Below are 14,374 nucleotides of genomic sequence, written 5' to 3'. Positions count from 1 at the left end.
TCCCACAACGTGGGGTCTGGGGAGGATAAAGTGTACGCAGACCTGACTCCTACTAAGGTAGGACGGCTGTTTCCGAAAGACCCTCGGCTCAGTAAAATCATAAAATAAAGTCAGATAAGGATAAGAAGTTCAAAGCGATATGGCAAAGTAAATAACGAAAGCAACCCAGACAAAATAGAGCAATCAAAGTACAGAAAGTAATAGATAATAACAGAAATCAGACCACAAGGAGTTATAGAGCGCTAATACGCCTACTAAAAAGGAAGAATAACGATACTATGAACTAGCATTCTACCCTAATGTGGGTCCCCCACACCCTTCTATCTAAGGTCATGTCCTCGGTAAGTTGTAACTGCGCCATGTCCTGTCTAATCACCTCTCCCAATATTTCTTCGGCCTACCCCTACCTTTTCTGAAACCATCCATGGCCAACCTCTCACACCTCCGCACTAGAGCATCTATGTATCTCCTCTTCACGTGCCCAAAACATCTCAGTCGCATTTTCCGCATCTTGTCTTCCACCGAGGCCACTCCTACCTTATCCCGAATAGCCTCATTTCTAATCATGTCGCTCCTGGTATGCCCACACATCCATCTCAACATTCTCATTTTAGCAACTTTCATCTTTTGAACGTGAGATACCTTAACTGGCCAACACTCCACCCATATAACATAGCCGGTCTAACCACCACTTTATAGAACTTGCCTTTAAGCTGTGGTGGCACCTTCTTGTCACATAGCACACCGGAAGAGAGCCTTCATTTCATCCACCCTGCCCCAATACGATGTGTGACATCATCGTCAATCTCTCCGCTGCCTTGCATAATAGACCCAAGGTACTTGAAACTACTTTTCTTTAGGATGGCCTGATCATCAAGCCTAACTTCCGTGCCAACCTCCTGAGGTGTCTCACTGAACTTGCACTCTAAGTACTCTGTCTTGGTTCTACTCAGCTTAAACCCTTTAAACTCCAAGGTCTGTCTTCAATCCTCCAGCTTAGCGTTAACTCCTCTATGAGTCTCATCGATCAAGACTATGTCATCCGCAAAAAGCATACACTATGGCACCTCACCTTGAATTTATCGCGTCAGTCCATCCAGCCACGCAATGAGCACATAACGAACTATTATTTTGCTTTTTACTAAAAACTTGAATCTATATCACATGAAAAATGCAGGCAAAAGAAGTACGTGATAAGTACTTTGAATGTATTGAGTATGTGACAAATATGCATAACATGAAATAAAGGAAATGATAAGTATGAACATGAGGTGCATGACCAAAACAACTTTGAAAACGTGAAGTAAATCATAGAGTCATGAGATAAGGTCAATGCATCATGGAAATATTGTTTAAGAAAACTTGTAATAAAACATATATAGTCATTTTGTGGGATATGGACCGTAATCAACACTAAAATCATGTGAGCTATAACATGGAGTCCGATGTAACTCCACACTGAAAAAAAGAGAAGTTACTTGCCAAGGTAGACTCGTATCATTAACATCACGAGCTATATAAGGATCCACTAGCTAAGTCATTTAATACAACCTACGGAACACGTAGTTTGGGACTGGAGGTTCGCTAATAAAGACTCGCTTACCAAGCCTCCTCCTCAAGCCCTTTCGGTGCTAAGTCAAAATGATATAGCAAGACATGCTATGAGGTATCTAAAATGAACAAAGCCTAATTAAAATGTCTAAGTGAAAGTTGGTGCCAACTTTCCATGATCACCGATGAATTCAATCTAATTTTTATATTAGAGAAGCTCAGTTGTTGGCACAATGAATTAGTGCTTTCACCACTCGGTTAAAAAAGAAAATCAAATAGAAAATAAAAGTATAGGCAGCTATCCTTTAAGAAATAGCCAGTAGTTTTTTTTTTTGTTTTTTTTCAAAATTGGGAGCATGAGAGGGAAAATGGAAAGGGACAACAATGTAGAAAATTGAACATTTATCAATAATAAGGTGAGAATTTAGATAGCCAACAAATTTAGCTACTAAGATTCCCAGTAAGTAGGTGAAGTATCATCAATAATTAAATCGACCTGCTTTCCTATTGAAATTAGTACACCTAGTGGAATCCTTTATTTGTGGTCCTGAAAGTGGGAAATGTTTAAAATAAATAACATAAAATACTTAATATATTATTGTTATTGTGGTAAGATTTTAATTTTATACTTAAGGTCATTTGGTTGGAAGTAAGTTATTTTGGGATTATCTATTCCAAAATAAGTTAATTCATATAGAATAAGTTATTTCACTGTTTATATGTGATAACTTATCCACCACTAAAATATAAATAATAAAATAAATAATTTTATGACTATATAATATATCTAACCAAATACAAAATAAAATAATCCTATATTTTATTTTAAAATAATTATATCTTTTGCCTCTTATTAAACGACTCAAGGATAAGGAGTATGTGAAAGCCATTTAACGGGAAACGTCAACGCTCATTTTTTTCTCTTTTTCCATATTTAAATACCCACTTTCATACTTAAAGACTTTTCTGCTGTCTCCATCAAAAGTGACAGTGTGACTCAACGAATAATTAGATCCATCAGCTGCATAATCCTATACAGTGTATCTTTTCTTTTTCTTAAAAAAAAAATTACTATGTTTTTTTCTAACAAAAGAAACAAAAAGACAACATGTGCTTTATTTTTATAATTTATAGTTCATCGTTATAAAAATTATTCACATATATTTTTATTATAATAATGACTCACATATATTTTTATTATTATAATAATGACTCACATATATTTATATTATTATAAAATGATCTTTTTTCTCTAATAGAAATAAAAAAATACTTTTAAATTTATTTTTTTGATTTTTAATTTTAAAAAAAATCCATGTAGGATCACATATGATCTTTTTTAGGCATGAATTATTTTTTCAAATTTTTAATTATTATTATTTGAGTTTTTTATTCTTATTTCTTTTTTTTCCTTTCATTCTTTAGTGTAAAAAAAAAAAATATATATATATATATATATATATAAAGTGTGGATAGAAAAAGTAAAAAAGGTAAGAAAAAATTTAAAACTAATAGTTTTCGTGGCTATACTGTAATATAAAGTATTTTTTCGGCTATATTTTGATTTAGTTTTGTATTTGTAAAAAACAAATTGAGGCATCTATAATAAATTTACAAGAAAAATAGTGAAAAAAAAGAAATTTGACCATCACAATAATATATCCAAATTGGTCATTGAATCAAAGAAATCAATATATATATATATATATATATATATGTGTGTGTGTGTGTGTGTGTGAAAAATCAAATATGTCCCTATATGAATTTTTTCTAATAAAGAAATTTCAAAAATAAATTTAAAATTATTGTTTTTACTTCTGTTGGAGGAAAATGGTACAGCGAGTCATTTGTGTAACAGTGACAGTATCTATGAGTCATTTTTATAACAAGGATATATCAACTTTAAACGACAAAGTTGAAGAGTATATCAAAGCTTTTTCCTTTTTTTAAAAAAAAATATAAATATTTTTTCTCTTGAAACGCCATTATAGAAGTTGAGCCTGCTGGTGCATATGATTGATGTACTTGATGATGTCCCCAATTTCCAATTTATTTTCTATTTAAGGTAAATTTAATTAAGAGTAAATTTAAGAGGCTACAGAAGATATTCAAGATAAATTTGTAACATATTTTATCAAACTAAAAGCATTTATAAACTAAATTTATAATTTAGGAGTTATTAAATTATAAATTTTGATTTATTTTAATTTATAAATAAATTTTGTATTTATCAATAATAATGTTATATTTTGTGTAATTTCATAAATAATTTTGAAGAGGATAGATGTTATTCCTATCTTTGTAGAACAAAGAAGTTATTTTTTATAAACCCTCGGATCACTAGAAAAGGAAGGAATTAAGAAGGACGGAAGCAAGAAAAATGACAACAAAACAAAAAGATATTGTCAAATGAAACAATAGATAGTAATACACATTTAAAAAAAACAAATGTGATATCACTCAGGTGCCTACTAACCTTCTAACTTATTCTCGATCTCCACATCTTTTTATTTAGAATCATATCCTTAATAAGCTAGAGTTATCCCATGTTCTATCTAATCACATTTTTCTATAATCCTTCTTCGGTCTCCCTCTTCCCTCTTAACTTCTATTACAGACAACATCTTACATCTTCTCATTAGCGCATTCACGCATCTTTTATCACATATCTAAACTGTTTTAGTCTTGTTTTTATTATTTTATATGACGTAGAAACCACTTTCATCTTGTTTTGTATAACTTTATTCCTAGTCATATTTCTTTTAGTGCGCTCTCACACCCATCTTAACATCCTCATTTTCGCTATATTCATCTTTAGGACGTGCATCAGCATTTGGCTGGTCAATACTTTATCCATACAACAAGATCAATTTAATTATCACTTTGTAGAATTTAACTCTAAGCCTTGGCAACACATTCTTATCGCATAGTAACCCAAATACAAACCTACATTCAACCCAACTTATTCCAATACAATATGCAACATCATCATCAATTTCTTCGTTTCCTTAATTTACAAATCCAAAATATTTGAACCTTCCTTCCTGATATATGACTTGAGTATGGATCTTCACTTTCACTCCATTTCCATTCCCAACCCCACCTCCACTGCACACGTTATGTCACTAAACTTGTACTCCATATACTCAAGTCTTAATCGTGCTTTGCCTAAAATATTTAGACTTAAGTCATGTCGCCAAACTTTACATTGATTAAATTAACTTATTAGTTAATTAGTTAAGCTTAAACTCCCTACATTGCTTGCTCAATATTGTTAATATACTTTATTCAACACTCTTTTTAGGCGCCCCATTAAACGAACCCTTAATTCTTTCAATCTTTTTTTTCGTCTTTTTCCTGTTTAACTCAATTTTATTTTCCTAAAAGGAAAAGAAAAACATAGTAAAAGGTTTATTCCATAATTCACTCAAAATACTCCAATATATTCGGGAAGTTTCATCTAACTTGACCTCGAGAAACACACTCAGCTGCCCCATTCATCTTTTTTTCACATTCCCCCAAAAAAAAAAAACCGAAACTCATTTCTCAGAGTTTTTGCAGAAATGGCGGTGAATGGACTATGTACGTCGACCGATGACTTCCTCAAACGGTGTGAGCAGTCTGGTGATGCTGCTTACAGTACGCTCCGATCACTCCTTGAACGACTGGAGGATCCGGTTACCCGGAAAGAAGCTCGGATCTTCCTCACTCTTCTGCAGAAACGTTTTGCTACTAAAGAAGCCTCCAATCAATGCCTCCAAACTTACCATTTCCAGATTCAGGATATTGTCCTTGAGCAATATGAAGGTCTTCTCTCTTTTTCTCCTTTTTCTAATGATCGTTTTTGTTTTATGTATTTTTTGATAGTCACATTTGCTTGTACAAGTCTTTTGCAATATAGATATACGTCGATGTGTTGATGTGTATAGTTGATCAGTTTTTTGTTCTATTCTCATCATATTTTAATTTCGCAATAATTTTTTCCTGTTTTTGCTTTATTATAAAAAAAACTGTGGATTCTTCATCAGAGTTGTCACTTGTGTATTTGGTCAAAAAAATGAGGTTCATGAGCTATTACTTCCTCTGTCCAAATTTGATTGGTGCAATTACTATTTGTACAGTTGAAGAATTTGTCTTCTGACTGCAATTTTTCAAACAATTACATGTATTAAGAATTTAATATTCGAATCACACAAAATTGGATGAGTTCAAATCCGTACTCCAAATTCTGTTATTCTTTTTGGGATGGATGGAAGATTATAGTTTAATTTCACATTATTTGATGGAATAATGCTTCTATGAATGATTCGCAGTTCCTTTAAAAAAAGGTAGAAAACATTTAGTTTTGGTAGTTTCAGGTTCAGCAATTTTTCTTTAGTTTTTATGCAATAAGAGTTGTTCAAATGGAGAAATGGATGGTGAGATTCATCTAGCTGAATCCGACCAAATTGTGTTCGAAGCAAATAGTTATTGTTTAATTCTGTTTTAAGGGAATAAGAATTAACATGTAAGAGCCCAAAGAGATGAGAAAAAAATGTGAGAGGACTCACAGTTCCTTGGGTTCATTCATCAGGTACACTAGGAAATGTGAAGGGACATGTTTAGGGGGGATCTTCATTTATCAGTGATACCTTTGTGTATATCTATCTCTAAAGAGAGGATTTGATTACATGTAAATCTTGTTGAAGGAAGCTTCTCCTTCTACAGACCAAGGACATGAATATCAAGAGGATCATCTTCTATAAGTATTCTACAGACTGTGGGAACTTAAATTTGGCAAGTTAAGCCTGTATCAGAATGTGTGCACTGAGCATAAAGTAGTTCTGCATAAGGGATACCTCAAGTATGGAATAGAACTCAGGATACTTTCTTTTCTACTTCTAAACTCTCTGCATGTTCACTCTTTCTTTCTGATCCACAGCCTCTGCTGATTTTGTTGTATTCGCGTGGTCCTTCACCATTGCCTTTCATTCACGTCCATTGAAATTTTTATTTATCATTCTTTCTCCCTGTATATATCATATTCACCCAAAGCATAAATCTTTCTTTGGTCAATACTGATACCAAAATTGGATACGTCTACTCCCTCTGTAGCAAGTTGAACATTTTTGTTTTTGTGCAGATGGAGATACTGTTGACTTCTAATCTAATAGATTGTGTAAAGTCTTGTCATATCCAGAACTTGAGAACGTAATAAAAATTTTAACATCAAACCAGCAACCTCTACCTAATTCTCTATCAGCAGAGCTCAAATAAAGTCTTCATTTCTCCCTAGAAATCTCCTTATAAGCTTCAGAAATTGGTTGGTAAAAATGAAGGTTCATCCCTTCCGCCATTTGCACAAAAATTTTCTTGACGCGCTTGCTATTAAACTAGCGGATGTGTTCTCCTCAATGATGTAGTTTTAAGGCATCGCCAGTTGCCGCATTGATGAAGAAGTTCTAGTTATGTTCTTAACTCACTTTTACTATTAGTTGTTCTAATGCTATTCAGAGATATCACCCCAGAAAAATGAAAAAGGACAATTAGTTTTTGAGAGACTGCTTCTCTTAGCACGCCTGTCTGTTTATTTTTTGTAGGTTTTCAGAAACGAAAGAAACTGACAATGATGGTCATCCCCAGTATCTTTATCCCAGAGGATTGGTCCTTCACCTTTTATGAGGGACTAAATAGACACCCTGATTCCATCTTCCAAGACAAGACAGTTGCAGAGCTGGGATGTGGAAATGGATGGATATCCATTGCCATTGCCGAGAAATGGTCACCATCAAAGGTTGTGCTTATCAACAACCATATTTTAGAACTGCTCTCGCAATTTCAAGCTACAGGAAATCATGCTTTTGTTGGGGCAATTGCTTACAAATACCTTTATCTTACTATTGTTTTACAGGTATATGGACTTGATATAAATCCAAGAGCAGTAAAGATCTCGTGGATAAATTTGTACTTGAATGCTCTGGATGACAATGGCGAACCAATATATGATGATGAAAAGAAAACACTACTAGATAGGATAGAGTTTCACGAGTCTGATCTGCTATCTTATTGCAAAGATAATCGTATAGAACTTGAACGAATTGTTGGGTGCATCCCCCAGGTATTGCTACAACTTGCATGCCATGTTATGGTTATCTACGCAATTGCTATTTTCCCTCTTTAATCTTAACAGAAACCTGGAGATTCTGAGTATGTTGGGGTCATTTGATGGAAGTTTATGGTCACATATTCTGACTGTGCATTTTGCTGCTGGATACAGATTCTTAATCCAAATCCAGATGCAATGTCCAAGTTGATTACTGAAAATGCTAGTGAAGAATTTCTGCATTCATTAAGCAATTATTGTGCGCTTCAGGTTGGGTGATAAACTGATTAACAAGTCATTGATTGATAGAAAAGGCCCTTGCTTCTTTCCAAACTCAAATGATGTTTATTAATTTTTTTTAATCATGTCTAGGGCTTTGTTGAAGATCAGTTTGGCTTAGGGCTTATTGCAAGGGCAGTTGAAGAAGGTATTTCTGTCATAAAGCCATCAGGCATTATGATTTTCAACATGGGAGGCCGTCCAGGGCAAGGTGTTTGCAAACGATTATTTGAGCGCCGTGGTCTTCGTGTTAACAAGCTTTGGCAAACTAAAATTCTTCAGGTGAGGAAATTCCATTTAATTGAGATAATAGTTACGACAAACTATGCCTCTAAACAGTAGGTTAATGCAGGCAGCTGACACAGATATATCAGCTCTAGTTGAAATCGAGAAAAGTAGCATGCATCGGTTTGAATTTTTCATGGGACTGATTGGAGATCAGCCTATCTGTGCTCGAACAGCATGGGCTTATGGCAAGGCTGGTGGCCGAATCTCTCATGCTTTATCTGTGTACAGCTGTCAACTTCGTCAGCCAAGTCAGGTAATTGTAAAGGGCTTACGTACATTCAAATCTGGTAATTGAAATTGAGGATAATATAGTTCAGAGCACTGCAAATGCGCGTAAAACTGATTCAGCTGAACTGGCAGGTTAAAAAGATATTTGAGTTTGTAAAAAACGGATTCCACAATATCAGTAATTCTCTGGATTTATCATTTGAAGATGATGCTGTAGCAGATGAAAAGATCCCTTTCCTAGCTTATCTTGCTAGTGTGCTCAAGGAGAACTCTGTTTTCCCATATGAATCACCTGCTGGAAGTAGATGGTTCCGCAATCAGATTGCTGGCTTTATGAAAACGTATCACCATTTTCCTCTTATGACTGACGTAAGATTGTTTTAACTTTGTTATTTTTCTTTTTGCAAGATTCTTTTGCTGAAATATTAGAGATTAAGGGTTGCTGCCAGAGATGGCCCTGTAGAAAATGCCATGTGTGGATATGGAGCTTGTTTTGTGAATGTTAGCATATAGTTTCTACTTAAAAAGGTCATAGACTTATAGTGTACATTCATAATTTTCATATTCTTCTCTGAAATAATCTATACAAGCAACTCTTTTTAGTTTTCCTGCTCAATGTTTCCCAAACATGAGTTAGCCTTACAAAGTTGCAATGGTCAGTATGAAATGCAAGTTAGGATGCACTGAACGCTGTAGTTTTCATGGTAAGGCATCAACCGGAACTGTAAGTTCTATGGTAAATTTAATGCATCTAATAATTTGCTCAGTCAACTGCTGCAAGCTATATAACTAGGATTATCTGATAAGTCATGCAATAGACACATCCTTAAAGAAAGCATTTAACATTTCAGCTTTCTAGGACTGAGCTAGGGGACTTTTGTGGAAGCATCTTTTCAGGATTGGTTTATACAAAAGCATATGTACATTTATATGTATTCTAACATGGGTGTCTCAATTATATGTCAGAATGTTGTTGTCTTCCCTTCAAGGGCTGTGGCAATAGAGAATCTGTTGCGGTTATTCTTGCCACATCTAGCAATTGTGGATGAGCAACTGTCACATCACCTGCCTAGGCAATGGCTGACCTCATTGAAGGTTGAGGTATTTGCTCTCTCCGTTGAATATAATCTTTACCATTTCTCCCAAAAAACATCATGTGTTGTATTTGTTTCACTAACCTGATGCAAAAGCATAGTTCTTACTAATGTTTTAACTACACCAAGTGAGTACTTGAGAAGGGATATGTCTATTCATCTTTCATGAGCTTTGTTATAGGGTTTATTGGCCATTTTTAACAATATAGGGTTTATTGGCCATTTTTAACAATCTTGATATCCCGCCTTCATGCAGAAAAGTCAAACTGATAGTAATTCGGAGGATGTCATCACTGTTATTGAAGCTCCACGTCAGTCTGATTCGATGATTGAACTGATAAAGAAGCTGAAGCCCCAAGTTGTAGTTACTGGGATGGCGCAATTTGAATCAGTTACTAGCTCTTCTTTTGAGTACCTACTTGACACAACAAGGGAAATTGGATGTCGTCTGTTTTTAGACATATCTGACCAGTTTGAGCTATCCAGCCTGCCCAAATCTAATGGGGTCCTGAAATACCTTGCTGGAGCTCTTCTTCCCTCTCATGCAGCTATTGTCTGTGGCTTAGTAAAGAATCAGGTAGGTTTATTTTTTCCAATACTATATGCTAGTGTATTTCTAAAAGATTTTTAGGTCCTATTTTATCATTTGTTTCTATGTTACTTGGCTGGTGTAGTTAGCTAGATATATCTTTGTAATCTCTTTGTTTTTCAGGTATATTCGGATCTGGAGGTAGCTTTTGTCATATCAGAAGACGAAAGTATCTATAAATCATTATCCAAAACCATGGAATTATTACAAGGAAATACTGCTCTTATAAGCCAATATTATTATGGCTGTCTTTTCCACGAGCTGCTAGCTTTTCAGCTTTCTGATCGACGTCCACCTGCTGAGGTTAGTAGTTCGGCTTTTTATGATTGCCTAATGGAAAAGGTTCTTTATAGTTTAGCCTTTGCTGCTCAGATATGTGTGAATTTGCTAGTCACTGCTATAGCCATTGGATATAAGTTTAGTTTTGATTATAGCATTTTAAGGTTTCATCTCTGGTATAAGATCTAATCTGGATTATCAGAAAATGTAAATAAATCAGGGAAGTGAGGAAAAGAGAAAGAAGAGAAGGCCTGTATTTTTAACTTAGAGTATCTCGAAGTTACGCTTGTTTTTCTGGCTCGTATTTGTATATATGGCTGTCCTAGATAATCATTTACTTGTTCATAATGATTTCCAGTATGGGCAGACAGGAAAATGTCTGGCAATTTGGGTTTTTTGGCCCCTTTATCCATAATACTCTAGAGATAGTTCTGGTGATGATGGAATTTTCTTTCTTTGGAATGGACTGCATTATGCCTACTAAAACTCTAAATTCCATCAAAACAAGCGCCAAAATGGGGTTTGGTTTTAGGTTGTAGAGTTTATGCTGAATCTCCATTTGGCAGGACTTCTAGGACTTGGGTCTCTCTCTTGGGTGGGTCGGGAGGGGGAGATCAGGGGCATCGAATCCTTATACTATTATTAATAAATACTCGAGCACATGACGATAGGATTTCGGAATCAATATGATACCGATAGGGTATCAATTTACTGACAGAGTATCACAGAGGATTAAGTTCACTCCTATATGATACCAATATGGTATCAATATATCGACAGAATATCACAAAGAATATATTTTTTATTAATTTAGAGTTTAATGAATAAGATTGTGACTTTAATTAAAAAAAAACACTCCCTCCGTTTTAATTTGTTTGCCTGATTTTGATTTGACATGGAATTTAAGAAAGTAAAGAAGACTTTTAAATTTTGTGGTCTTATACTAAAGATACGTAGAATGTATCAAAATGTACTTTAATCTTGTGGTCTTAAACTTGACATGTGGATAGTTAAAATTAAAGAGTTGTCAAAAAAGGAAAGCAATATTCTTTTTTAAACAGATTAAAAAGGAAAGTAAGACAAACAAATTGAAACGGAGGGATTACCTTAAACTCCTAAATTAGCTGTTTAATGTTTGAGCACTAGGTACTAAAATTTACCTTCTACATATTCTTTCAGAGAGAAAGTGAGAAGATGAAAGCACCCAAAATGATTGGCTTTCCTAGCTCTGTCTCCTCAGTACTCAATCATGCAGAGCTATCTGTTACTGATTCAGACAATGCTCTGATTCACATGGATGTGGATCAAAGTTTTTTACCTATACCAACTCCTGTCAAGGCAGCCATCTTTGAGAGTTTTGTGAGACAGAACATTGCAGAGTCAGAAATTGATGTCGCAAGCAACATTAGACAGCTAATGGAGAGTAGTTATGGTTTCTCAACGAACAGCAAGACAGAATTTATATATGCTGACTGCCCTCTAGCTCTTTTTAGTAAATTGGTACTTTGTTGCATCCATGAAGGTGGGGCTCTATGCTTCCCAGCTGGCTCCAACGGTAGTTATGTGTCTGCTGCAAAATTTGTGAATGCAAATATAGCATATATACCTACAAATCCAGAGGAAGGGTTCAAATTGACGCAGAAAACAGTTGAAAGTTTTTTGAAGACTGTCAACAGACCTTGGATATTTATTTCCGGACCTACTGTCAACCCTACCGGGCAGCTTTACAGCAATGAGGAGATAAAGAGTATATTATCTGTGTGTTCAAAGTTTGGGGCAAGGGTCATAATTGATACTTCATTTTCTGGTGTGGAGTTCAACTCCAAGGGCTCGGATGGCTGGAATTTGGAGGACACTCTAGCAAAACTAAGATCTCAGAACCAGTCATTCTGTGTTTCTTTGCTTGGAGGACTGTTTCTGAAGATGCTTACTGCTGGAGTCTCATTTGGATTTCTGCTTCTAGACCAGCCTGCTCTAATTGAGGCGTTTCACAGTTTTCCTGGTTTGAGTAAACCTCACAGCACTATAAAATACCAAGTAAAGAAGCTGTTGGATCAAAGAGAACGAACAGCAGAACTTTCCAATGCTGTGTCAGAGCATGAAAATATTCTGGCTAGTCGATATAAGCTCTTGAAAAAGGTATCTTTTTTTTACCTGGAATGGTTTAGTTCACATTATCAGATGTTTATTATCACTTCATCTTCTGGTCAGCATTTGAACTTTAGTCATTTGTCATTATGGGTTACATTCACGGCTGCATTAAGTCATCATCTTGACTGCATTAGAGTCGTTGCTTACATCATTTTCTCTACATTATGGATTAGGTGTTACTGTTAAACTCGTCCAAGAATATGAATATTTATACCAGGTATTTGAAGTATCTTAGTTATATAAAAGGAGCAAATTGCAGCTGTGTTCTTAGTTATAAAAAAGGAGCAAATTGCAGCTGTGTGTTCTGTTAGCTGCTAGCATGGACTTCAAATTGAAGTTCCATCGAAGGAACCACAAAATGCTCTTGTACAAATTACTCATATGCTTTTGTGACCAAACCATGCCACTGAATTCTCAAATATTTACATGGCATCTGTTTTTGTACCATTGAAGAAAATCTAAGTCGTATTTAGCCTCCAAATGTATAATTTTTATAAATAACTTCCAAGTTAGTAATTCTTGACTATAATTCCCTAATACAAATTGTTGATTTATGTGTAACAGACCCTTGAAAGTTGTGGTTGGGACGTGCTTGAGGCTCATTCTGGCGTTTCAGTGGTGGCAAAGCCATCTACCTATCTCGGGAAGACAGTTAAAATCGGCAAAGATTCATCTTCATGGGATGGCAAACTTGATGACACAAATATTAGAGAAGCCATGCTTAAGACCACTGGTTTGTGCATCAATAGCTCTTCGTGGACCGGAATTCCTGGTTACTGTCGCTTCACCATTGCCTTAGAAGATGGTGATTTCGAGCGTGCATTAGCTTGCATTGTCAAATTTAGAGATATGGTCGGTCAATGAAAGACAATCAAGCCAAGACTGGTCTAATGTGTCTATCTTTCCAATTTTTTGTTTTTTCACAACTTGGTTGTTGTGAAATAAGCCCCATTTCCTGTGAGCAAGAACACCTTAATACATCAACACAGTTTTTGTTTAATGCATCTGTATACAAAAAACTGTGATGCTCGATTTGATTCCTCCCGTGAAATTTGCTGATGACTATAAGCTGTACTTCGTATATTTGAATTACATCCGCTTAAATTATTAGTTTCCAACTTTAATCCCGACTTAAATTTCATTTTGGATTGATCTGACAATTACTAATGAGTAGACAAAAGCTCATCCGAAGAGACTCAATATTTGAAATATTACAGATCAAACACAATAATGTTGAATCTCACACAATGTTCTACTTAGAAATAAAAACAAATAAACTCACTGAGCTTTCGTGGGAAATTAATGTTTAAGAATCGTCTACATCTTTCTACCAATAAGGAAATTGGTGTCTCAAACTGCCAGTAAATTATTTGCTCGTTGTCCAACTCATGATATCTAGCAAATCTCTATACAAATATTACTTTTTCCTTTTCAAGGATCGTGTATCAGTGGTAGAAAAATTTTACTACAATCAACGACAATAACATATTCAGTAAAATTTCATTAAGTGAAGTTTCACGAGGATGGAGTGTACACAAATTTTACACCACCTCATAAAGATAGAGTGATTATTTTCGAAAGACTCTTCACGTAAGTGTATCAAATCAAGTACAAAAAAAGAACAACATACCCAGTGGAATCCCACTAAGTAGGGTCTAAGGAGGATAGAATGTATGCAGATTTGTAGAACCTAAAGAGAATAGAGTGTTTACAGACCTTACCACTGCCTCGAGGAGGTAGAAGTACAAAAAAATAATAATGAAGAAATTATATATAGATACATTACACATGTTAACAACAAATAAAAGATTCACCGGAAGTGTAAGCATACAC

The 14,374-nt window shown here is 34.9% G+C and overlaps 1 protein-coding gene across 3 annotated transcripts; it reads left to right on the top strand.

Moving 5' to 3' along the window:
• The first annotated feature begins 4,951 nt into the window (after positions 1–4,951).
• Positions 4,952–13,633, top strand: LOC129885957 (methionine S-methyltransferase). Of its 3 annotated transcripts, none has more exons than XM_055960454.1 (12): positions 4,952–5,358; positions 7,131–7,324; positions 7,442–7,648; positions 7,808–7,903; positions 8,006–8,194; positions 8,265–8,453; positions 8,549–8,797; positions 9,395–9,523; positions 9,779–10,099; positions 10,235–10,414; positions 11,570–12,529; positions 13,106–13,633. In XM_055960454.1, exons 1-12 carry the CDS (start codon positions 5,115–5,117, stop codon positions 13,403–13,405), a joined length of 3,258 nt encoding a protein of 1,085 aa, XP_055816429.1. In that variant the 5' UTR covers positions 4,952–5,114; the 3' UTR covers positions 13,406–13,633. The 3 variants fall into 3 exon arrangements, with proteins under 3 accessions (XP_055816429.1, XP_055816430.1, XP_055816428.1); XM_055960455.1 differs by having other exon boundaries at positions 4,953–5,358; positions 8,561–8,797; positions 9,395–9,529; XM_055960453.1 differs by having other exon boundaries at positions 4,953–5,358; positions 9,395–9,529.
• The last annotated feature ends 741 nt before the right edge of the window (positions 13,634–14,374 follow it).

Source organism: Solanum dulcamara, chromosome 4 (genome assembly GCF_947179165.1).
Source record: "Solanum dulcamara chromosome 4, daSolDulc1.2, whole genome shotgun sequence".
In the NCBI taxonomy this organism is placed as follows: domain Eukaryota; kingdom Viridiplantae; phylum Streptophyta; class Magnoliopsida; order Solanales; family Solanaceae; genus Solanum; species Solanum dulcamara.
This window is presented reverse-complemented; position numbering and strand designations above follow the sequence as displayed.

Excerpts from the sequence above, each read along its gene's own strand:
- LOC129885957 (XM_055960453.1), top strand. The coding sequence starts at position 5,115 with ATGGCGGTGAATGGACTATGTACGTCGACCGATGACTTCCTCAAACGG. Across the intron at positions 9,530-9,778 it reads TGACCTCATTGAAGGTTGAG|AAAAGTCAAACTGATAGTAA; the intron begins GTATTTGCTCTC and ends GCCTTCATGCAG. Across the intron at positions 12,530-13,105 it reads GATATAAGCTCTTGAAAAAG|ACCCTTGAAAGTTGTGGTTG; the intron begins GTATCTTTTTTT and ends TATGTGTAACAG.